General features: G+C 45.6%; 1 protein-coding gene across 1 annotated transcript in view; it reads left to right on the forward strand.

Moving 5' to 3' along the window:
- The first annotated feature begins 4,830 nt into the window (after nucleotides 1-4,830).
- The window catches only part of LOC126298028 (tachykinin-like peptides receptor 86C), a 255,827-nt gene continuing 236,069 nt past the window's right edge, over nucleotides 4,831-24,588 (forward strand). Inside the window, exons 1-2 of the mRNA XM_049989351.1 lie at nucleotides 4,831-4,892; nucleotides 11,287-11,421. Of these exons, the coding sequence (XP_049845308.1) occupies nucleotides 4,831-4,892; nucleotides 11,287-11,421 (197 nt within the window). The remainder of the gene's footprint in view (nucleotides 4,893-11,286; nucleotides 11,422-24,588) is intronic.

The following is a 24,588-nucleotide window of genomic DNA, read 5'->3' on the forward strand; positions in this document are numbered from 1 at the left end:
TCATCGTACAGGGGTGGCAGTGGAAACTGTCCACGTTTTCTTCAAGAAATTGTCTCGGCATTTACCTCATGTGATTTATGGGAACTACAGGAAAATAAGTATGTATGAGGTTTGTTTCTCCTTTCTAAAGTCTGAAGTGAACATGCGAAACACACTGGGAGCATACCTCCGATGGGCATTAAAATAGCAACCATTTATATTTATTGGTTAAGATATTACGTTGTACAAAGAATACGTGATTAAATTTATAGATAATTTTGTGGTGTGCAAGGCTCGAAATTTAGTACTCGGAGCTGCCAACTCTGGCATCCACAATGGCACGCCGGCCGTTGTGGCCGAGCGGTTCTATGCACTTCAGTCTGGAACCGCGCTACCGCTACGGCCCCAGGTTGGTATCCTGCCTCGGGCACGGCTGTGTGTGACGTCCTTAGGTTAGCTAGGTTTAAGTAGTTGTAAGTTCTAGGGGACTCATGACCTCAGATGTTAAGTCTCATAATGCTCAGAGCCATTTGAATCATTTGAACCACAATGGCTCTACGCCGACCTAACGTTGACAACAACCAAGCTTTGGTGACGAATTCTGGTACATTATTCGATGCTGCTTCAGCTCTGTTCCAGAATCGTGAGGGTGTGCCAGTCACTCGATAACCAATTACCAGACTCTAAAATGTATGAAAACCCTGTAGAACGTGCTGTTCAGGGCAATATTCAATCACTCTCAGTATCGAGGTACATCAGGACGACACGGGTGTCACAATGTTTTGCGTTATCTGGCACAAAGGGAACATCATGCAGACCGCACAGATAGGACACAGACCCTTGCACGTGACAAATCGTACAGATGGTGAAGTTTTCTCGGGTCTCAAGCGGCTGGAGACCCGAGAAACTTTCATCATCAGTAGACGTTGGGAAAGCCTACAGTCACATAGTCTTACAGCTGTGCGAATCAGACTGTTTTCGGTACCCAATGGCACCCCATAACGTCTCACCAGGTGCTAAGCCCACATGACGACGACGAATGTACTATGGCACTAGCACCTTTTGTCCTCCTCGGAACCTCCACGTACAGATTCAAAACCGTGATGCTGTGCGACAAATCTGTACTCGTCTGAAAATACAGCGTGGTGCTACTCCTGCGTCCAGTGTTGTTGTTAGGAACATCACTGTTAGCCCATCTCTCTCTATATTCGCATCAAGGTAAGTGCGACGATCTCTGATACCTCATCACTGCAAGCTGCAACAGTTGTTACCGTACCAATGGTCTATGATGCCAAGGATGTCATTGCACTGTCGGTGTGGTCACTTTTCTTGCTGCAAACAAACCCACCTGCTGACTGAAGGTACGTGACGTATCTGTGTTTATGAACCTGTGGAGCCGAGTGAACAATACGCCTTTCCTGTTGTGCGCTTGACGCATGGGGTTCTGAGATCAAGCATGGCGTTGAGTATGGTCGTTCTATACACATTGATTCCATTTTCACGAGACAATCATGAAATCCCAAAAAAACGGTTACAGCAATATCGCGGAACGGATGACTGCTGTCACCGTAGCCTGCCCTATGCTGTCGTAATGAGATACGTGCTGGTGAACATTTTCCCTTCTTATTTTTGGCATGTTACAACGTTCTCCCCAGCAACTAATATTTAAGTGAGGTTTCTAAATGAGAAACCTTCTTTGTGATCATTTCTTATATGGAGAATGTAGATGCGGATACTTCTATCGTTTTTATGCGGTTGCGTTAAAGCGTTAGTAATTTGCATTTGAATTATGCAGTGCACTTCATGAAAATTGAAGTTTGTACTCGTAGTACAGGTACTGTGGATTTTCTCTCACACACGTTCGTGAGGCAGAGTGACTCACAAGCAGCTTGATTTCTGTTGAGGCCTGCATTTACTTCGCAACAATTTATAATAGCAACCAACGCGCTGGTGTGTCGGGTGCTGGGTGGTGAGGTCGACCTACGGACTATGGTGCACAACGTGTCCCACAGTCGGTACGTCTCGCTTAGAAGTGTAGCGAGGTGATCTTATGTCATGTGAAGCCCACCTCAACTTACTGCTGTAAGTAATTTGTCTACAAACGTCATACTATCTTTACGAGTATTTATGGAAAAAGGCGTTATTAATGAGGCAGTGTAGGTATGTACAACAAGCAGGCAAAAGTTAGGAGGGGATTATTCATTTCTCCCAGCCCCCTCACTTTGATGGCCAAGTTGTTTATTCCGTCCTCTACTTACAGCTCGCATTTGATGAACCTGATCAAACAGCTGTTGAACTGTTTTCGGGGGTGATACCTGTTCACAAAAAAGTCACCAAATGCAAGAGAGGAAAACGGTTAAATACTCCTACAGGCCTGTACTAAAACTTAATCCACTAGTGGGTGCACCCGCACAAAAACGTGCTCCACTCACAAATACACTCCTGGAAATTGAAATAAGAACACCGTGAATGCATTGTCCCAGGAAGGGGAAACATAATTGACACATCCCTGGGGTCAGATACATCACATGATCACACTAACAGAACCACAGGCACATGGACACAGGCAACAAAGCATGCACAATGTCGGCACTAGTACAGTGTATATCCACCTTTCGCAGCAATGCAGTCTGCTATTCTCCCATGGAGACGATCGTAGAGATGATGGATGTAGTCGTGTGGAACGGCTTGCCATGCCATTTCCACCTGGCGCCTCAGTTGGACCAGCGTTCGTGCTGGACGTGCCGCGTGAGACGACGCTTCATCCAGTCCCAAACATGCTCAATGGGGGACAGATCCGGAGATCTTGCTGGCCAGGGTAGTTGACTTACACCTTCTAGAGCACGTTGGGTGGCACGGGATACATGCGGACGTGCATTGTCCTGTTGGAACAGCAAGTTCCCTTGCCGGTCTAGGAATGGTAGAACGATGGGTTCGATGACGGTTTGCATGTACCGTGCACTATTCAGTGTCCCCTCGACGATCACCAGAGGTGTACGGCCAGTGTAGGAGATTGCTTCCCACACCATGATGCCGGGTGTTGGCCCTGTGTACCTCGGTCGTATGCAGTCCTGATTGTGGCGCTCACCTGCACGGCGCCAAACACGCATACGAGCATCATTGGCACCAAGGCAGAAGCGACTCTCATCGCTGAAGACGACACGTCTCCATTCGTCCCTCCATTCACGCCTGTCGCGACACCACTGGAGGCGGGCTGCACGATGTTGGGGCGTGAGCGGAAGACGGCCTAACGGTGTGCGGGACCGTAGCCCAGCTTCATGGAGACGGTTGCGAATGGTCCTCGCCGATACCCCAGGAGCAACAGTGTCCCTAATTTGCTGGGAAGTGGCGGTGTGGTCCCCTACGGCACTGCGTAGGATCCTACGGTCTTGGCGTGCATCCGTGCGTCGCTGTGGTCCTGTCCCAGGTCGACGGGCACGTGCACCTTCCGCCGACCACTGGCGACAACATCGATGTACTGTGGAGACCTCACGCCCCACGTGTTGAGCAATTCGGCGGTACGTCCACCCGGTCTCCCGCATGCCCACTATACGCCCTCGCTCAAAGTCCGTCAGCTGCACATACGGTTCACGTCCACGCTGTCGCGGCATGCTACCAGTGTTAAAGACTGCGATGGAGCTCCGTATGCCACGGCAAACTGCTTGATACTGACGGCGGCGGTGCACAAATGCTGCGCAGCTAGCGCCATTCGACGGCCAACACCGCGGTTCCTGGTGTGTCCGCTGTGCCGTGCGTGTGATCATTGCTTGTACAGCCCTCTCGCAGTGTCCGGAGCAAGTGTGGTGGGTCTGACACACCGGTTTCAATGTGCCCTTTTTTCCATTTCCAGGAGTGTAAAATTGTCTTGTATTGTTGCAATGTGTGTACAAAGTACACCACACGCCCACCAGTATTATAGAAAATGGCGCTCCTGATTGAAGGTCAAAGTCAGTACATAATTATATTCTTCCACAGAACACCACTGCAGAATTTCTGCTGACATTTTTGCCCATTGACAATGTGTAAGTCGAACCAACATTTAAGCCTAAACCAGGACTTCAGACCACACTTGTAGAGTATGTGTGACTTGTATGGAAGAGTTTGTCTAGGTATGTTGAGTCAGCAGTTTATAATAGAACCATACGCCAACGTATGCACTGGATGGTGACCGTCCAGTCTGCAGACCATAGTGAAAGATTTGTAGGGTAGATGAAGTCTGCACTCGATCTATTTCAGCATGGTGCCTTGTACATTATTATGCGACTGGCAGCTGCCTCAGTTGCTGGGCGAAGTATCTCGGCCAGATTTGACAGGAAGCAATTCTCGCTGTCAGATGGAAGCACCTGAGTATGAAGTTCAGACATGTCTGGCTGGTAGCATCTGGAACTGGAGAGAAGAGGTGCTTGGTGTCTCAGTGGCTTAGATGACCAGAGTCCGACCTTCAGCCCATTAACGCGGAAAATGGTCCTCCTATGCAAGCAGTCTTGTCAAGATGAAGATGAGCCTACACTACATTGAATGTTGGCATTATGACTCACTGATTCAGAGCACAGCATGGCCAGATGTCCAGTATTTATACGAGCCAGGTTGGGTTTGTTGTTGTGTGGGTGCTGCAAATGTCACGTATGCTGCCTGCCAATGCATCCCTGGTTACAGTAACAAATAGTTGTTTCAGAGCTGGCAAGTGGACCCTGACAGGTACATGTATGGCGTGTCATACCACTGTGACACTGTGTTGGAGCAAATGCCCTCTTTCCGCAATGAGTCATTGCGTTTGGCTCACGCTGCTAAACTAGCGTGCGCCTTCATGCTGCTCCGGTTCTAATGGCCAGCAGTATATTAAGGTGGAAGATGTCCACCACTGCATTTATGAATATTGGCTTCAAGCAACAGTTCCTGCTAGTAGTAGGACAGTATTTATACTGGGCAGAAAAGCCCTTCCTTCAGCATCAACACTTTCTCATTTTTGGCTTCATATTACAACTGAGGCAACTGCACATGTCATATTCTGCTGACATCAGCATCAGCACTATCTTATTCTCATCAGCACTATCTTATCCTTGGGGGAAGGGTGTGGAGGAGCAGCAGTAGAGTCTCCACACCTCATATCTCACACCTCACACCTTATACCTTTCACCTCACACCGGCCTACAGCCCTGCTTGGCAACTACATACATAAAGTATCTGAATTTCCGAAAATTGTCAACTCCATTTCTATTACTGAGTTCCAAAATTACGTTTATAGACCGGCTCACCAGTCACATTGGTCAATTTCTTTTGGAATTATAAATCGTTTGCGAAGGAGTATTTGAAATACAAGTCAGCATATATCTATAAATAATTAAGAACCGACATTTTCTTATAAAATATACATAACAAATTAGGAACTCAATTAGTTGGAAATGAGTTTTACCTTAGATACTATCCTAGAAATCCAGAAAACGTGAAATAAATTCAAGTCCTGTTTCCGAACTCCGATTCTCCTGTCATCATTAGATGGCTGCACTGCAGGAAACGAGTGCTCCTGCCACCAAAAAATGGCTGCACTTTCTTCTTTCCTTTCAACTTAACTCCCATCGTTCTGCTATCTTTGTTTCCCTTTACCACCAGAATGCTTATGACGGTATCTGGTATTCTGAACTACTCTTTAAACTCGAGACCTACGCCCTTCCCATCAATTTCGTCCATCTCATTGCTCCCTTTCTCTCCTGTCGACCCTCCTATGTCACTATCCACAATACCAACTCGAGTACTTTCTATCCCACTGCGAGCATGCCACAAGGCTCCGTCCTTTCTCCTCTGCTCTAACTCCTGTATATTGCAGATATGCCACAACCTCCCCATCTGCTCATGTCCTTCAATTTTCTGATAACATGGCCGTCCTGGTCCTTTATCCTACCCTTCAATGGTCCCAATGTACCCTTTAAATCCACTTCAACCAGTTCACCACCTGGTGCAACCAGTGGCTCTTTCACGTCGACCCTTCCAAGACCCAGGCAATCATCGTAGATTGTACTATCCTCTTCTTCCAGCTCCACGATTTTTTCCGTACCATTTATTGTCATCCTGTCCACCTCACCTCCTATCCTGAAATACTTTGGGCTCACCCTTGAACACCACCTGACATGGACTCCCCATCTCTCTATGATCCAACACAACAGTCTCTGCCTCCTGAAACTCCTGTTCAGCTGGACGTGGGGGCTGCACCCTTCCACCATCCTTCACACCTACAAATCCCTGATCCATCCCATCCTTTGTTATGCCAGCGGCACTTGGATTTCCGCCCCACCCAGGTTCTTTAAAGTCCTCAAAATCCTCGAAGATTTTGCACTCCTCCTTGGCCTTCATATCCTCCTCGTGTCCCCCACACAGATCCTCTATGACCTCATTCCCTTTCCACATCTTCTCCTTTTCCCTTGAACACATCTGCACACAGTCCATCAGTCCATCATCTGCAGACTCGATCGCCCCCAACGTCTTGTGTCTCCTATCCTCACTAACCCCAGCCTGATGCCATGCCTTTACTGTCGTGTCTAACCCTCTCTCAATCTCTACGCCTTTCACCTCCTTTACCAATGTACCTTCCAGTGCCTACCCCTCCTGGATCATGAGCTTCGCTCTGGTATCCCCTTCTACCAACTCTAACCTCACCTTCCCCCAACCCCTCCTCCTGGCTCTCCCTCTGTTGCTTTTCCCAGCACCTGAGCGGTTTTTTCCTCTCTCCTATGTCTCCTCCATTTCCTGTGCACCCCTTCCACGTCTGTGCACTCCTTCATGACTTGCCTTCCCTCTTCCTCTCCCATCCCGTCTGTTTCATGTCCCTTAGTGCGCTCCCTGACACCCTTTCCTTTCCACCCACCCCCTCCAGCCACTCTTCTCCACTGCCCTCTCTGCTCCCCTCTTTTTCCTCCCTTGGCAGGTCCCTCCTGGCAATTTTTATTCTTCGTCATGTGTGCTTTGTCACGTGCAGTGGGTTTAAAGTGTTGTTGCTCCGTTGTGTTTTAATACTGTGGCCAACGTTTGACTTTTGCCTGTGACTTCAGTCTATTTTACATTCTCTGCCTATCGCCAACTGTGTTTTATATCTTTACATGGACATTTTTAACTGTCCCACAATGGAAGTTTCCATGTAAGTGTACATTATAACCCCCAATGTCTCCCCTTATTATGTTTCTGTGTCCCCCTTTTAACCACCTTCTATGTGTATCATTTCATCTTTTTATTTGTGCTTTCGCTCTTCTGAAAAGCGGTGAACTGTGCCGCTGGTAATCCTCCCCTTCCCATATAGGGCCAGGGAATGAAATTACAACAACAAAATGTGGGTACTTTGTTCTTTGAATCACGTATAGTTCTCACTGTCACGAACAGATGGCTTCACTGTTAAGAAAACACAACAGAGTCATAAATTAGTTATTTTCGACATTAATGGCTGGATCAGGTGCTCATCACAGCTGCTGTGCTCATGCTACACCATCATCAGACAATGTCAGACATCATGTGGACAGTGGATCGTGCCCTGATCGCTAAGAAAAATACTATCAAAGCGCTAAATGCAATGACACCCATGGAGGCATGGAGGGCGAGGTTCATTGTGCTATGTCTTCAACAATCATCATCACTGTCAAGACACAGTTGCAGCGAAAGCATGCAATGAATAGATATTTCAAAAACCTTTGGCCTGCTGCTGATGTGCACTCATCAACTAACGCTGTGATAGTAACAAAAAAAGATCTCAGTATAACATCATACAAAACATATTAACAATTTTAGTTAATAAATCCTTACTACAATTGCTTACAATTCTTGTGCGGAAGGAGACTGGATAGACATTTTAAAGAAAATTTTAACGCTTACACATATAAAGCACTGTGTGCTGGTAGGCCCAATCTCGTAATAAGAATTAGTTTGTTCATACTTATTAGTTACAACGTCGTGACATCACCAGATTCTCCACCGAGCATTGGCACAGGGTCACTTGAGCACACGTGTGGGCGCACAGACGCTCAGCTGTTGCCCGAACAGGCGTGTTGGATTACGAGAACATGAATCTGTGTGCGCAGGCATATCAGATTTCGATTACACGTGTTGCACGTTCGCGTGAACTACAAACCGCTTTCATTCCCACGACAAGCGTGAACATAGTGCTATGTACAGATGTGTGCTCCCCATGCAGCAGAAAGTGCAGACACAGAGCTGTGCTTCACGCCGACAACAAGCGCCATTGACTGTCAAGCTGGGGTGACTGGGATGAGGAGTACTTCATGTTGAGCTGGCCGGAGTGGCCGAGCGGTTCTAGGCGCTACAGTCCTAAATCGCACGACCACTATAGTCGCAGATTCGAATCCTGCCTCGGGCATGGATGTGTGTGATGTTCTTAAGTCAGTTAGGCTTAAGTAGTTTTAAGTTATAGGGGACTGATGAACCTCAGCAGTTAAGTCCCATAGTGCTCAGAGCCATTTGAACCATTTGAACTTAATGTAGATTACACACACACAAGTGGTAGGAGCACAGGGGTGAAAGGTTCTTCATGCCAACTATATGCACATCATTGGCCAATAGCATTATAGTGGGGGGAGTAATGCATAGGGGCTGCCCCTCTACTCTCCCTATGCGATGATGCTAATGTCATGATTCCAGGAATGGCCTAGGAGATAAAAAAGTGCTGATGTTGATGTCATTAGAATATAACATGATCAGTTCTCTTTACAGACAAGAAAGAGATTTTGCTGATATCAGCGAATTCCTAGTCAGAATGCCCAGCCATATACCTCTCATGCTGTGTATGCTGTGGTTGCTAATACATAAATGGCACTGGCAGAATTTGATGGGAGTGCTGTTGTGCAAGTCATTTACCAGGCAAATGGAAGGCTGCTGGCCGTGCAGCCGAATGTGCATTGGAATCGTCTGGCAGCATCTCCTGGCAGTAGTGTGAATGCAGCGGGTGGTGCATGTCTTTCAGCAACAACCGTAAATACATATCCAGCGTTCGTGGGAGCGATATTCAGAAGCCACGTGTTATGAAAGCTACCAGCAATATCCCTGCTCAGGCATCTCCAAGGGCAGTCTTTACTATTGAGCCTTGTCAGGAGTTTCCACTCTGCTGTCTCGTAGTCACGTCTCCCACTAGCACGACATGATTCCTAGCATTATGAATAGATCTCTTTCTCAGCATGGACACTCACTCAGTTGATCACGTCATGTTCTTGTTCTACTGAATAAGATTATTTTACGACAAAATTCTCAACTGGATTTTTGTGTACTAACCACAGTTTTCGCAGCAGGAATGCCACATAGATCCAGGCGGAGGTTTGAGTCCTCCCTCGGACATGGGTGTGTGTTTGTTCTTAGGATAATTTAGGTTAAGTAGTGTGTAAGCTTAGGGACTGATGACCTTTGCACTTAAGTCCCATAAGATTTCACACTCATTTTATTACACAATACCACATATAACTGCTAAGAATGTTATTCCTGGAAGATATTGCCTCACTTAGCAAGTTGCGTCTCGTCCACTAAATGTTGACTTCCACTGTCCTGTGGCATTGTCCAGTTATCATCTGTGCCTGCAAAAAGTGCCTCTGCGCCTGCAAACGGTCTGATTTTACTTCAGCTTGACAATATGAATTCGGGTACTCGATTGGTCGGATACCTACACTCCTGGAAATGGAAGAAAGAACACATTGACACCGGTGTGTCAGACCCACCATACTTGCTCCGGACACTGCGAGAGGGCTGTACAAGCAATGATCACACGCACGGCACAGCGGACACACCAGGAACCGCGGTGTTGGCCGTCGAATGGCGCTAGCTGCGCAGCATTTGTGCACCGCCGCCGACAGTGTCAGCCAGTTTGCCGTGGCATACGGAGCTCCATCGCAGTCTTTAACACTGGTAGCATGCCGCGACAGCGTGGACGTGAACCGTATGTGCAGTTGACGGACTTTGAGCGAGAGCGTATAGTGGGCATGCGGGAGGCCGGGTAGACGTACCGCCGAATTGCTCAACACGTGGGGCGTGAGGTCTCCACCGTACATCGATGTTGTCGCCAGTGGTCGGCGGAAGGTGCACGTGCCCGTCGACCTGGGACCGGACCGAAGCGACGCACGGATGCACGCCAAGACCGTAGGACCCTACGCAGTGCCGTAGGGGACCGCACCGCCACTTCCCAGCAAATTAGGGACACTGTTGCTCCTGGGGTATCGGCGAGGACCATTCGCAACCGTCTCCATGAAGCTGGGCTACGGTCCCGCACACCGTTAGGCCGTCTTCCGCTCACGCCCCAACATCGTGCAGCCCGCCTCCAGTGGTGTCGCGACAGGCGTGAATGGAGGGATGAATGGAGACGTGTCGTCTTCAGCGATGAGAGTCGCTTTTGCCTTGGTGCCAATGATGGTCGTATGCGTGTTTGGCGCCGTGCAGGTGAGCGCCACAATCAGGACTGCATACGACCGAGGTACACAGGGCCAACACCCGGCATCATGGTGTGGGAAGCGATCTCCTACACTGGCCGTACACCTCTGGTGATCGTCGAGGGGACACTGAATAGTGCACGGTACATGCAAACCGTCATCGAACCCATCGTTCTACCATTCCTAGACCGGCAAGGGAACTTGCTGTTCCAACAGGACAATGCACGTCCGCATGTATCCCGTGCCACCCAACGTGCTCTAGAAGGTGTAAGTCAACTACCCTGGCCATCAAGATCTCCGGATCTGTCCCCCATTAAGCATGTTTGGGACTGGATGAAGCGTCGTCTCACGCGGTCTGCACGTCCAGCACGAACGCTGGTCCAACTGAGGCGCCAGGTGGAAATGGCATGGCAAGCCGTTCCACAGGACTACATCCAGCATTTCTACGATCGTCTCCATGGGAGAATAGCAGACTGCATTGCTGCGAAAGGTGGATATACACTGTACTAGTGCCGACATTGTGCATGCTCTGTTGCCTGTGTCTATGTGCCTGTGGTTCTGTCAGTGTGATCATGTGATGTATCTGACCGCAGGAATGTGTCAATGAAGTTTCCCCTTCCTGGGACAATGAATTCACGGTGTTCTTATTTCAATTTCCGGGAGTGTATTTGTGTGTTAAATAGAGGGTGGGGAAAGACCGTGTGGCGTTCTATCGCCTGTGACTCGAAACTTTGAGCCTATTTCTGGCTTTGTCACCTGACCACTCGTGTCTCCATGCGGCAGGCTACCCATCTTGTCTGGTCAATACATTACAATGTGTGGCAGGTGTATAGCGATTGTGCAGCTCTTACTACATCCAAAGATAATCTGATGGTCGCAGTACGTACTGCTTCTGTTTCAGGTACATGGCGATCGTGCGGCCACTGCAGCACCGCATGACCCGCCGGAGGGCGTTGTTGGCGTTGCTGGCTGTGTGGGCAGCCAGCGCCCTGCTGGCGACACCTTGCCTCATCTTCTCCACCACTAACGTCCACACGTAAGTCACATTGCGGCAACATCTATTCTTAATGAGGCCGGCAGGTGTTCAGTGTAGCATACGCCAGTGAAAATAGTATCTGAGCATCTTTGTACATAGTGTATCACATTAATAGCGAAAACAGATACGTATGTTTCCAATAATAAAAACATAAACCTCAGACTGTAGTACCCATCTAATTTCCCACAGATCTGAAGTAAACCTACATGCTTTTTCTGATTCACCACATTAGCAACATTAATGTGTTGTTAGGGATACAAGGCTATCATCCCGTAGAGACTACCTTTCCTTCAGGAAAACTTTATGGACAGGACTACCTTCGAAGTCTGTGGCGGTATTTTCCAGTGTTCCCTGAAAATGTTCTTCTTGTGCTACTTTGGCTTTGCGGAGTGTGCTACTTACATGACAAAGCAGTGGCACATTTGTCATTAACTCTTTCAGATGTTTTCTAAGTAGGACGATCCAGGGGTCACGTGTTGATCTCACACCCCTGCTCACCGCCCTCCCCCCTCCCCTACCCCTCCCGTCGCCGTTTATACGCGTTGTAAAATACTGCTTCCAAAGAGCTTGTTACTGAATTCCCACAGTAGTTATTAACGAAGGACAAATTTCCCTAAGCTGAGTATAATCATCTATGGAAATCGTAAAAGCGTTCACGAATTGATGCTGCAAGAGGACTCTTGAAGCTTCAGCATTTGGCAAGGAATGCTCTAGCTTCTAAGAAGAAATTTACAAACGACTTACATGCCCTGACGATAAATATACATTATGTCTTTGTGGCAAACTTACGTTAGGTTGTATCTCTTGGAACACGGTGAAGAAACCATTCTGTCTGAGACTCGAACGTGGCTAAGCTTATTGTCATGGCAGTGAACCGTGTTGAAGGTTCGAATCCTGCCTAGGGCATGGACGTGTGTGATGTCCTTAGGTTAGTTAGGTTTAAGTAGTTCTAAGTCCTAGGGGACTGATGACGTCAGATGTCCCGTAGTGCTAAGAGCCATTTGAACCATATTTTGAACTCTGTTGGTTCTGTGAAAAGTAAAGTACACTTGTGATTCTGTTTCCTCTCTACCTTTTTACCATTATCTCCAGAGATTTCTAATCTGAATCAGGAATGGGGTGGGGATAAAATAGGGACAGCAGTTGGTATTTACAACCCACTTCTTGGTTGGATCAGGAATTCTCTTAATGGAAGCAGGCTTAGTTCAGTGAAGCAGAATGGGAGATACATTAGCCCTGGCTCATGAAAGAAAGTTTTGTTCCAGACAAGAATAAACTCGCCAGTTCAATGGTGGATTCTTTTGTTTGATCGAAGGGGAGGCTGAGTGGAACCAAAACATACAAAACATTATTTCACTTTATTACAATGTAGATATGAAGCTTTACTTAACTTTTTAGAACCCATTTCCACAGGAATGTTCCGAGTATTTATAAGTGTCTCTGAATATTAAAGTATCAGTTGATAAAGCAATTTTACAAGACCCTCCGTGTGAAGTATAACTGACACAATGTTCTCATTAAAGTTCTCCCTATACATTTAATACACCTGTGCCTTTTTTAAGACGATGCTGTCTTATTGATCGGTGACTGAACCGGGGGCGAATATTTCTCTGCTCGGCCATAAGCAGACCCACGTTTGTGGATTGTGGTGTCGCACCGAAGCTCTAGGAGGCGTGGCTACGCCGGTATTTCTCATTCGTCGGTGCAAAATGAAGCGACTGTACTCTCTTGTGGTTTGGCTATGAGATTGAAATCTTGCTTTGGTACCATGTTCGTCGGACGACACCACAAAATTGACGCTGGCGGCCCCTGTAAAGACAATTTTATGAATTATTACATACAGAAGGTTAATCTTGGTTCACCAATATAATTTTCCGCTTGCTAACGATGTGGGGAATACATTGCTTAGCAAAATAGCAGCTACTGCTTAGTGTGTGGAAAGAGTAGCGCAAAATTGTTGGCTAAGTGAACTGAAGGAGTGTTTGTTTATGACGAAACTAAACAAACTGATGTGACGCAATGAGGAATTATGTTCTTAACAATATTCTGTCTTCAGGAAACAAAAACATTGTTCTGTAACCGACCTTGAATTATATTCTATTTACAAGAGCCAAAGCAACATAGAGTTAGTCTAGAAATACTACTTGTATCGACTGTAAATGGAAGAGAAATTACTATAAAAAGAGTTTTCTGTAAGGTGGTACAAGCGAAATGTCAAGAAATATAAGGGATGTCAACAGCCTAGAAACAAATGGGATAAAGAAAAGTGGCTAGCTCAGTACATTACCTAGAGAGTGAGGATATTTACAGCAGCAACGATGACGTATTCCGCACTATCACCAGATATAGTGATGGTGAACTGCAGAGAAAGTTGATACTAGCTGCACATATGATGTGATTCTCAGCCTTATTTGGCGTTGATGACCGAGCACTGCTCTGGTTTATGAGAAAATAATATAAACGATTTATACATAGGTTGAGATCTTTCATAACATCGAGCCAAAGATCGTCCACTTACAGTAGCAAGGAACTGTCAGTGTGCCTTGGTGATCAACCATAAATTCTGTGTGCACATGGCGCTTCGGTCGCGTCTAGCAGGTGATATTCGTCTAGTTGCAACACCATGAGGAAACCACTGTCAGTCAGTGGTCTTATTGGAGGATAGCAAGGTTTGTTATTTTTTACTGATGTTTGGTATTAAGGCGTTCAACATTTAGGTTGTTATCATCCGTAAATATTTTCCGTGGACGATGAAGCTGAAAAAAGAATAAAGTCTTTCTTAACCATACGTTAAAACCGCACTAGTAAGCACAGTATAAAGTGATTTTCAGTAAATGAGCCAGTAGTAAAGTAAAAATGTTTAAAATTATAGTTGGCTGACCACAATTAAACCTTTGGGTTGGTATTTCAAAAGTGATGGTCTATATTCAGAGATATGACAGGAATGATCATTCAGAAAAAAGAAAGGAAACGTGGGATCTAAAACACATACCTTAAGAGCTGTGAGCAATTATTGATCTCCAATACCGTGAAACAAATCTCTTCTGCTGCAAGCTCTTTGCTTTCCATATTTTGGGAAGTTGTAATATGGACCAAAATAAGAAAAAAAGGCCGGGGGCATGTGCTGTAAAATGCATATCTTGAAAGTTATGAGCATTTGTTCATTAGAAGAGCTGTGTTTCACAATAGCGAAGATGAACAAGTGCTCCTATCTCTTAACGTATGCATTTTTGAGCACATGGTTACTGGATATCTTTTTCTTGTTTTAGGCCACACTGCCACTCTCCAAAATATGGAAAGCAACGCCTGCAGTAGAAGAGATTTGTTTCCCAGGATCTAAGATCAAGAGTTGCTCATAGCTATGAAGATAGGTGTTTTAGAGCCCCTGTGTACTTGACGTTTTTGTTTAGAGAGATCATTCATGTCATATCCCTGAACATTGACCAACACTAGGTTCAAATGGTTCAAATGGCTCTGAGCACTATGGGACTTAACATCTGTTGTCATCAGTCCCCTAGAACTTAGAACTACTTAAACCTAACTAACCTAAGGACATCACACACATCCATGCCCGAGGCAGGATTCGAACCTGCGACCGTAGTGGTCACCGGTTCCAGATTGAAGCGCCTAGAACAGCACGGCCACACCGGCCGTCTGACCAACACTTCTGAAACATACTGTACATCTGTGGTGGTCAGGAAAGGTCTGGAATGCTTGAAATGGAGTTGCAGGTCATCTTGTCCTGAAAAACAACTATTATGAAAAAAATTCTATGTGTTGTTCCTTTTCCAAGTTAATACCAATGAAGTTACTCAATCAGGACTTTGAGCGCGGAAATTCAAGCGGCTATCATCTACACAATGAGAACAACTTACACTAATTGCACCTGGCGAGCTCAGATTGGATTATTTCGAAGCTAATTAACTCAGAAATAGGGCAAGGTACAGAATTTTTTCATAACAGTCATTTCTCGGCATAACCTTCCCTGGAAAACTCCTAAACGCTTTTCAGACTGCTTCTCACCACAATGTATACTGCTGACTTGCAATTTTCTGTGACGGGTATAACGGCCACCAGAGTGAACTGTTGTTGTTCATTTTCAGTATTGTTACTTGGCCTCGAATATACACATATACGGGGTGTGAGCAGCGTCAGGTGTTGACTGATCACTGACAATGATATGGAGAAGCGACGTACTCGTATAAGACAACGTTATGAGGACCTCATTGAGTATAAAAGGGGCCTGATAGTGGGTTTTCATTTGGTCGTGTGGAAGAATCGTGTAGCATCAAGATTAATGTGGCATTTGAATGTAACCGTAGCTCAGTGCTGGACTTCATGGGAACATAAGGGCATCAGAAGGGAGGATCGAATCAAGCACATAGTTACCACTACACATCTGCCCTCCCATCCCAGAACAAGTAACATATTGTGTCAGCCTGTTCCACTGGTTGAATATTAGCAGCAGCCGGACTAGGGAATTTCCGTGTGGTGACTGCTGTTAACACAATAACTTAAACGGCTGTGTTTGGAATGGTACCGTGGCTTAGAACCACGGACTACTGATGAATGACGTCGTACCGTGTTCAGCGATGAACCGAGGCTCTGCGCTATCTCATAAGATCATCGTTGACGAGTATGACGGCGACCTGAGGAGAGGTCTCGTTCTTCCAGTGTTTTGAAGAGGCACTGCGGTGTTACTCCTGGCATCATGGTGTGGGGAGCCATCAGGTATGACTTCACGTCAAGGCTGGTAGGAACTGAGGGGACTCTGACGGCACAGTGGCACGTCACAAACAGCTTGCGTCCTCGTATGTTTTCTTTCATGTAACAGAGACATTTTTCAACAGGGCAGCTCTTGAAGACACACGAAACATGTCTTCAAGAACTGTTAATGTGATTCTGAGGATTTACCGTGGCCAGCAAGATCCCCAGATCTTTCCCGATGGAACATGTGTAGGGCCGTTTCGGACGTCAACTCTGTCCCATTGCCAATATCCAGGATAACAAGGATCTTTTACAACCTAGTCATTGCATGCGAGCAGGTCAGAGGGGGTGCTTCTACATACTGATATGTACATACTACATACATAAAAAGAATAAAAAACTACTTTTTAAATGCTTGTGGCTGACAGACCACTGCTATTAAAAAGCGAAGCGAGATATTTATTCCCTATGCCAAGAAAAAGATAGAGCCTTTATTTTAAGAATATTCGCGTAAACCAAGAAAATCAGTACTAAGCTCTTCCAGTCCTCATCTAAGGTAGAGGACATGCGCACATGCAGTTGAGGGGTTGCCCTCTTGTCAGCAAATAAAATACAGTCGCCTCAAATATGGTGCTCTGTCAAGTATAGGTCATAAGCACGGCACCCTGGTGAGTCCACTGTGACTCGAAGAGGAAGAATTTCCGTTATGGAGCCTATAGCACTGAAATCTGTCTCTGCAACTGGAATTATTCCTTGGTCGGGTGGTCGACTTACCAACACCAACGTATTATTTGTCACGTCCAGTCATCTTTCCTTCTAATATGCAGTGCCCTTTTCAGTGATAGATCCGCGCCAATGAGATGACTTACAACTGGCTGGAGAACCAAGTTTCCCTAACCTGTGGCTTATCTTTCTTGTTGAGTTTCATGGGGTCTCACCATTCGAGTTCTGTGCACCACAGTAAGAAGGTCATGAACTGCGAGCAGCAGAGTTATCCTACTATGAAACTTGTCATGCTTAACAATTACCGCAGTGCATTGTTTAAACAAATAAACTACAGCTATGTTACATTCTAAAGAACAGGCCACCACCTTAACTGAGTGGTCGGCTTGTCTGACTACAATATAGCGGGCTCGAGTTACTTTCCTGGCCGGGTTGGCGATTTTCTCCTCTCGGGAAAAATCATGGACACGCAAGTCACCGAATGTGGCATCAACTAAAAAGACTTGGCGGCCGAGATTCCTCAGGTGGATATTCTTGCCCACCATTGCGATACGATAATTTCATTTTACTATAGATGAAATTACAATGAAATGAACACCCTTAGCTGCTTACGGGCGTTGACATACGCCAACGGGGACAGATGAAAATGTATGCCACGCCTCGGACTCGAACTCGGGATCTCCTGCTTACAGAGCAAACGCTCTGTCCGTCTTTTTTTTTGTTTTAGCGGCCAAGTGCTCTACCTACTTTTTTTTTATTGAACACACGGATAGTACATATGTATATATACACAAAGCAACAGTTCTTCAAGGTACCAGTTAAACATATACAAATGAGTGTCAGGTAAACAAATTATTAGAATAACATTAAATACAACAAAATATAACATCCTTTTTTTGTTTCTTTTTTTTTAATAATTTGTATTGAAGAAACTAAAAGTACATATATATTCACTATGCAAGAGTTCTTCAAGGTACCATTCCATTTAAACATATACAAATGACTGTTAGTTAAGCAAAAAAATAAATAAATACATTAAAAAGAAAAAAACATTAAATACAACAAAGTATAACATATTCTGTCTTCTTGCTTTTTTTAAATTTTTTTTTCTTGTCGATGCATGGGAACGTGGATAAGGGTGTTGCATCATGTGACAGGTATGCATGGTACACCCTAGCTTTGAGGGGGGTCAAGGAAGACGCTGCGGAGATAACCGGCAAAAGTTTGTCGGTAACATGGTTTTCGGGTGAGGGTGCTATGCGAGGTCACAACTTTGTACCAGAAGTCAAGAGGTATTCTAAAGCCAGTCCTCGAAACCAGATGAGAGTATGGTGCTTAGCAAGAGGGTAGTGAAATGTCTGGGGCAACAACAGGAAATCCGGGGTTACCGTCGTTGGCGGGGCACGGAGGTAAAAGCCCACGATTCGTTGGATGAGGAGCCATACGTTTTGTTTCAGGGGGCACGTAAGACGGTGCTCGTCGGTGTCTTCGAGCTGACAGTCAGGGCAGAGTGGGGAGGTGGCCAGTCCTATGCGATAAAGTCGACTGTTAGTCGGGAACTTCCATAAACTAAAACATACCAGAGTGCAGACACAGACGACGGTAAAAAGGGTGCATGCACGCACCCCCAAACCGTGCGCCAGTTAATGTCAGGATGCCGTAGCACCATGGGGTCGCAAGGGTTGGACAGCATAAACAAACGATAATAATCTTTTGTACGGGGAGGACGGGCGACTGGAAGATCGGCCCGAACGTAGATGACTTCTATGAAACAATTGGCGACGTGGTACAATAATGGAGAAATAGGTGCCACATTAATCGGTGGATCGAGAGAAGCTGGTCGGAGGATATCTAAGAGACTACGTGTTAAGGACGGAACCGTCCCCTGCCAGTGCCGCAACAGAGTGTGGACAAAGAGTGCACAAGATCGTGCCCGCACGTTGACGAGTCCGAGGCCACCTTTTGCAGGAGGCAATGTTAAAGTGCTGTAGCGGACTTTGAAAAGATCCCCTGCTGACACGAAATATCTAAAGGCTGATTGGATGCGGCGGCCAAGGAGTAACGGCATTGGGAGGATCTGGGCGACGTGTACCAGTTTAGGGGCTACATACATGTTGACATAGGACACACGTTGGAGTTGGTTTAAGTTACGGTGCACTTGACCGCGGACATGGTGCCGAATCGACTGCAAAAGCCGCCGGTGTGCCAGGGCCACTGTGCGGTGTGTGGAGCTCGTAAATTCGATACCCAAGTAACGAAGGGTGGTACTGACTGGGAGTGGGTTCGGCACCATAGCCGGGAGGCCGCTCGCAATGTGCATCATAGTCGATTTACGGACATTAAGAATGCTACCAGAAAGACGTCCATACTGGTGGATCCATTGGATGGCGTCATTGAGTTCCGTGGAGGAGCAGGTGAGAAAGAGGAGATCGTCCGCATAAGCCCTACAGTGAAAAGTGTAGTCACGCAAAGTGAGGCCCTGCAGTCTAGAGGTAAGTCCAGTGATGAGGGGCTCAAGTGCAATGGCATATAGTAAAGTAGACATAGGGCATCCTTGACGTACAGAGCGGCGTATAGGAATCGGTCCTACAAGCCTCCCATTGACTTGTACCATCGAGACGGCGGGAAGTAGTAACCGGCGAATGGCATCGACAAAAAGTAATGGGAACCCCATACGTGTCGCCACCATGAGGAGGAATGGGTGTCGAACGCGATCAAAGGCACTCGTGAAATCGACGGATACCAGTGCTGCATGAAGGCGAGAAACCGACGCCAGTGCAATGAGGTCACGGCATTCTCCTAGGTCTGTTTGTAAGGTGGCCCCACAACCACGTGCAGTCTGCTCAGGTGAAAGGACCATAGGTAAGACGGTGCGCATGCGCGCTGCTAAGAGGCGTGCATAGATTTTATAGTCTGCATTCAGTAGTGTAAGGGGGTGATATGCAGAAACATGAGGCCCTCCCTTCGGTTTAGGCACAGGTAGAAGAATGCCAGTGACGAATTCAGGTGGAATTGGGAAGGATAGAGTAAAGAGTCCCTGAATCATTTCCGTCCAGCGAGGAAGCATCAACGTGGTGAACGCCCGGTAAAACTCCACTGGGAGACCATCTGGTCCTGGTGATTTGTTCTTGGCCCCTCTGTTGATCGCATCTACTACGTCTTCTGCGGTGATTGCAGACATCATGGACGTTGACTCCGCTACGGTGAGGGTCCGGTCAGGGGAAGGACGGAGATCATCAGGAGTGGGCGTCGCCATCTGTTCATCATCATAAAATTTGCGATAATGTTCAGCAAAGGCAGACACCACCGCCGCCTGTGTTGTGTGGTGAACACCATCGGAGGTCTTGATGTGGGAGACGAAGAGTCGACGTCGACAACTATGGTCGGATGCGGCATGGATTGTGGATGGGGTTTCGTCGTGGAGGAGGTCTTGTCGTCGGGAACGCACCACGACACCATGCAGTCGTGCACGTTGAAGAGAGAGGAGACGAGCTTTGGTACGTAGTCGTTCCCTATGGGTGTCAGGTGATGGAGGGAGCGCATCGAGCTCACGGAGGACGGCGTAGTAAAAATTTGTGGTGTCTCGATGCCATGCTGCTGCTTCCTTGCCACATTGTATGAAGGCCTTTCTGATAGCAGGTTTGGCACATTTGAGCCACCAATGGAACGTGGATGTGTACTGCGGAAGGCGTCTTTCGCAAGACGCCCACGTAGTGGCAATATATTGTCGGCAGTGTGGATCATTAAGGAGGGAGGTATTAAGCTTCCAGTAACCTCTGCTGCGCCACACTGACTGAGGTGGCAGAGCCAGGGAGCAAATGACGGCGCAGTGGTCCGAAAATGCAAGGGGTCACCGTTCAGCTAGGGCGACGTCATTGCCAAGGTGGGCAGAGACATATAACCGGTCCAGTCTGCTCGCAGAATGTGCTGTATAATGGGTGAAACCGGGGGTATTGCCATGAATTTTCTCCCAAACGTCCACTAGGTGAAAATCTTCGATTAAGGTGAGAAGCGCCGGGCATGGCGAATAACCAGGCATTTGGTCCTGCCGATGGAGGACACAGTTGAAATCGCCTCCCATGATAAGGCGATCAAAGCGTCCAGAAAACAGGGGCGCCACGTCATGTCCGAAGAAAGTGGAACGCTGCCGACGGTTCGTGGAGCCAGACGGAGCGTAGATATTGATGACGCGCGTGTCGAAGATGGTAACAGCCATGCCTCTTCCACAGGGAAGGATTGTCGTGTCTTTGAGTGGGATTCCTTCGCGTATGTAGAAAGCCACTCCACACCCTGATTGATCACATGTGGACGTGTATGAGTCGTAGCCGTAGACTGGTGGTAGTGTGGCGACGTCGACGTCAGAGGCCAGAAGCATGTCACATGGGAGTTTCAGCTTGGGTACAGTGCCGATCATGTTGATGTTCAGCGTGGCAAACCGATACGTTTGTTTCAATGGTGGTGGACGCGCATCTACCATCACCAAGGGAAGTAAGAGGAGGGCACCGACAGGAAGTCCCTTCCCATCAGCTGCAGGGCCTCGCTTTTGATGTTAACAGGCAGCCTTGTCTGGCGGAGGCAACTCATCCGGAGGAGGGGGCGTATCTTCCTCAATCTCGTCGGCCCATGCTCCTGTGCCATGGGTCCGTCCAATGTCCATGGGAATTGCGTCGTGGTGAGAGAGATCTGGAGTTGTCGGCGGGGAGACAGGCGTCTCAACCGGCGCACCGATCGTTACATTGTGCGTGGCGACCTCCATAGTGGTCCCGTCCTGCGAAATGTCTTGATCATCGTGAATGTTGTCCGCCGACCTCTGCATGGAAATGTCGGTTGGTTGGGTGTCGTCTTCGTCGTCGCGGGTGGCGACGCTTTGAGAGCCCGTGGGTGAACGGCGACGGCGTTTACGCCTACGTGGCGAGCGTTGTTTGCGCACGTGTTCCTCAGTGTCGGACGACGGCAAGGAAGAGCGTCAACCTGGTTCGAATGCGTCGGTGGGTACAATGAAATTGTCAAACAGGTGTTGTGAAGAAGTACTGTTCTCCTCAGCGTCCGGTGCGGGAGCCTGTTCGGCGGCAAGGTTGTCAGGTGGGACGTCCGCACCGTCCATAGGTGACTGGGACGGTGGGACGTGCCGATCGGAAGGACCGGGCGAAGGACTGGACGAAACTGTAGACGTGGCAAGAGCCGCTGCGTAAGTGACCGGTAGGGCGGTAGTAGTATGTGGGTCACTTGGGAGCAAGCCCTCTTCTAAGGTTAAATTCAACCATAATTTTATTTATCTTTTAAACTTCCATTTAACCTCAAAAATTATTTTACTTATCTGTTGGATAATCGTGTTTAACCTTAAATCTTACCTTAAACGCATTTTATTTTTAAATCTTATTTAAGATTAAAACCAACCACACCCTATCCAATGAGGTTTCCAAAAGTATATCTTGTTTAAGGTGAAAACTAACCATACAATTAAATCCCAATTTCTTTCACACTTGTGAAATTATTTATGGTTCACCCAATCTTGAAAAGTTAACCTATTTTAAGGTTAAAACTAAACTTAAAAAACGTCATAAGATTTTATTAAAAAATATGGTTCAAAGTCATCATAAAAAACATTCAAAAATGTTGAGAAAGAGTGTGGCTAATCTTAATCTTAAACAAGATTTAAAAAGTATTAAAAATTATGGTGGAACCATCCATTTTATTTAAATAAATAATTTCACAAATGTGAAATAAAAAGTGGTACAAATAATGGTTAATCTTAATCTTAAAATGTAATCCAAGATTTTTTCAAGAATTATTCCTATACTTAACCAACACTTTTTTAAGGTCCTATTAACCATAAAAATTATTTTACTTACCTGTAGGATACGCTCCAAGTCAACCTTAATACAATTATTTATCTTATGGTATAAGGGTACCATTAACTTAATTATCAGTCTATATATATTTTATGGTTAACATCAACCATAATATTATTTCAAAATAATTTTTGACATTATTTCACACATCCTTATTTTATAGTTAAAATCAACCTTAACTTATATTTACTTTTAAAGTCCTAATTAACCTTAAAAATAATTTCATAGAACACCGGTAGACCAACCTCTTTTACAACTACTACAAACCTCTCCTACCCATGTATTGTTCTCTTTGTCTCCATTACAATTCTCGTTCTTTACTTTTCCATTCTTTTTCTCTTTGGGTGTAACCATCAATTGTTCTGTTTAACGCCGCTATACGAACATCTTTCTCTTGTAGTAACATTTTTTGATATCTACTTTTAATCACAAGTTTTTTATTTTTAGTCATAATTTTATCCATCTTTAGTATCAACTTCTCCACTTGACTTTCTAATTCATCAAAGTCTTTTAAACAACATAGTGGTGATAAATCACTATAAACACACTCTAAGATCTTAAATTCTAATTCCTCTAAGGCTACTTGGACACGGCATACTAGATCAATACTACTATTATGCGAGGGCTCCATATTTATTATTTATTTTAATTTATATTAAAAAATCTATTCTAAATTTTTTCAAAACTCCAACTCTGTGGAGAAACACCTAACCGCATTAAGTTTTAATGGTTCAAGAAACAATTAAAATTAAAACATCTCAGTAATTAAGCTATGCTTAATTAAAAGTTCTCAGTAATTATTCCATGCTTAAGATCATAAGTCAAGTTTCTTTTACCATACATAATTATGTACGCTAAAGTGTTGTCAGGAATTGGTGAATTAAAAGTAGCTGACAATTTCATGGCAGTTTTTTGTGCAGTGACAACATTCTTTCTCCTGCTCATATTTATTACATATACAGGGTACGAATTAATGAAATTGTATGCACTAATTTTATGGTCATCTTTCAATTCAGTTATTCTCTTAAAGTCTGCAAATGCATTGTATGCCTTCAAACAAGTGTCTGGAGGATCTATGTTCCACAGTTCTTCAGGAAATATCTCATTTCTGCCATTCTTTAGATAAATGTTTTGGAGATGCACGTGATCATACACTGATGAGTCTGCATCTTGGTTTCCTTTCCTGTTGGTCTGAAACACCACAAATACAAAATAAGGCATGTCAAACTCCATAGAATTGTAGTAATTCGTTATGTCTAGCTCAAAGTTTCTCTTACCACTAATTCCTGCTATTTCCTGCGTCTGAAGATCAAAAAATGAAATCGGAATCTTAGGATCCTTTAGCATCTTTTCTCTTAGCTCTAATTCATAGTTAGGCTCATATTTAACAATGGGTACTCTAATCTCCATATTTGTAATGGGTACTTTACCCAACTCAGGTCGAGAGCCTTCAATATCTGCACCACTATTATTTTTTGAAAACCATCTAAACAAGGCATCGCCAGCGTTTGCGCTTCCCACAAAAGTTACTGTTAGGTCTCCTTCCCACATGATTTCTTTGTAATCTTTAAAAAATCCACCCAACATTTTTAACGGATACAGTACCTCGTTTTCCTTTTTTCGTAACTTACCATTGTTAATGAAATTACCCTCGAATCTAATGTCATCGTCGAGAGAAGAAGTAAGGTGGTATAAAACCGTCGACGAAATGCTTGGATGCTCTAACCTGTAGATTATGTGACCTCTTTTCTTAACAATTACTGCACTCCATAAATGTGTCGGAAAGTTGTCAACGAGTTTAACATTCGATTTACCTTCGTAAGAAGTGTAATCTGATCCATTTGCGTGAGTAACATTATAGGTCATATACAAGTAAGCATTGTTG

The sequence above is a fragment of the Schistocerca gregaria genome, chromosome X (assembly GCF_023897955.1).
Source record: "Schistocerca gregaria isolate iqSchGreg1 chromosome X, iqSchGreg1.2, whole genome shotgun sequence".
Lineage (NCBI taxonomy): Eukaryota > Metazoa > Arthropoda > Insecta > Orthoptera > Acrididae > Schistocerca > Schistocerca gregaria.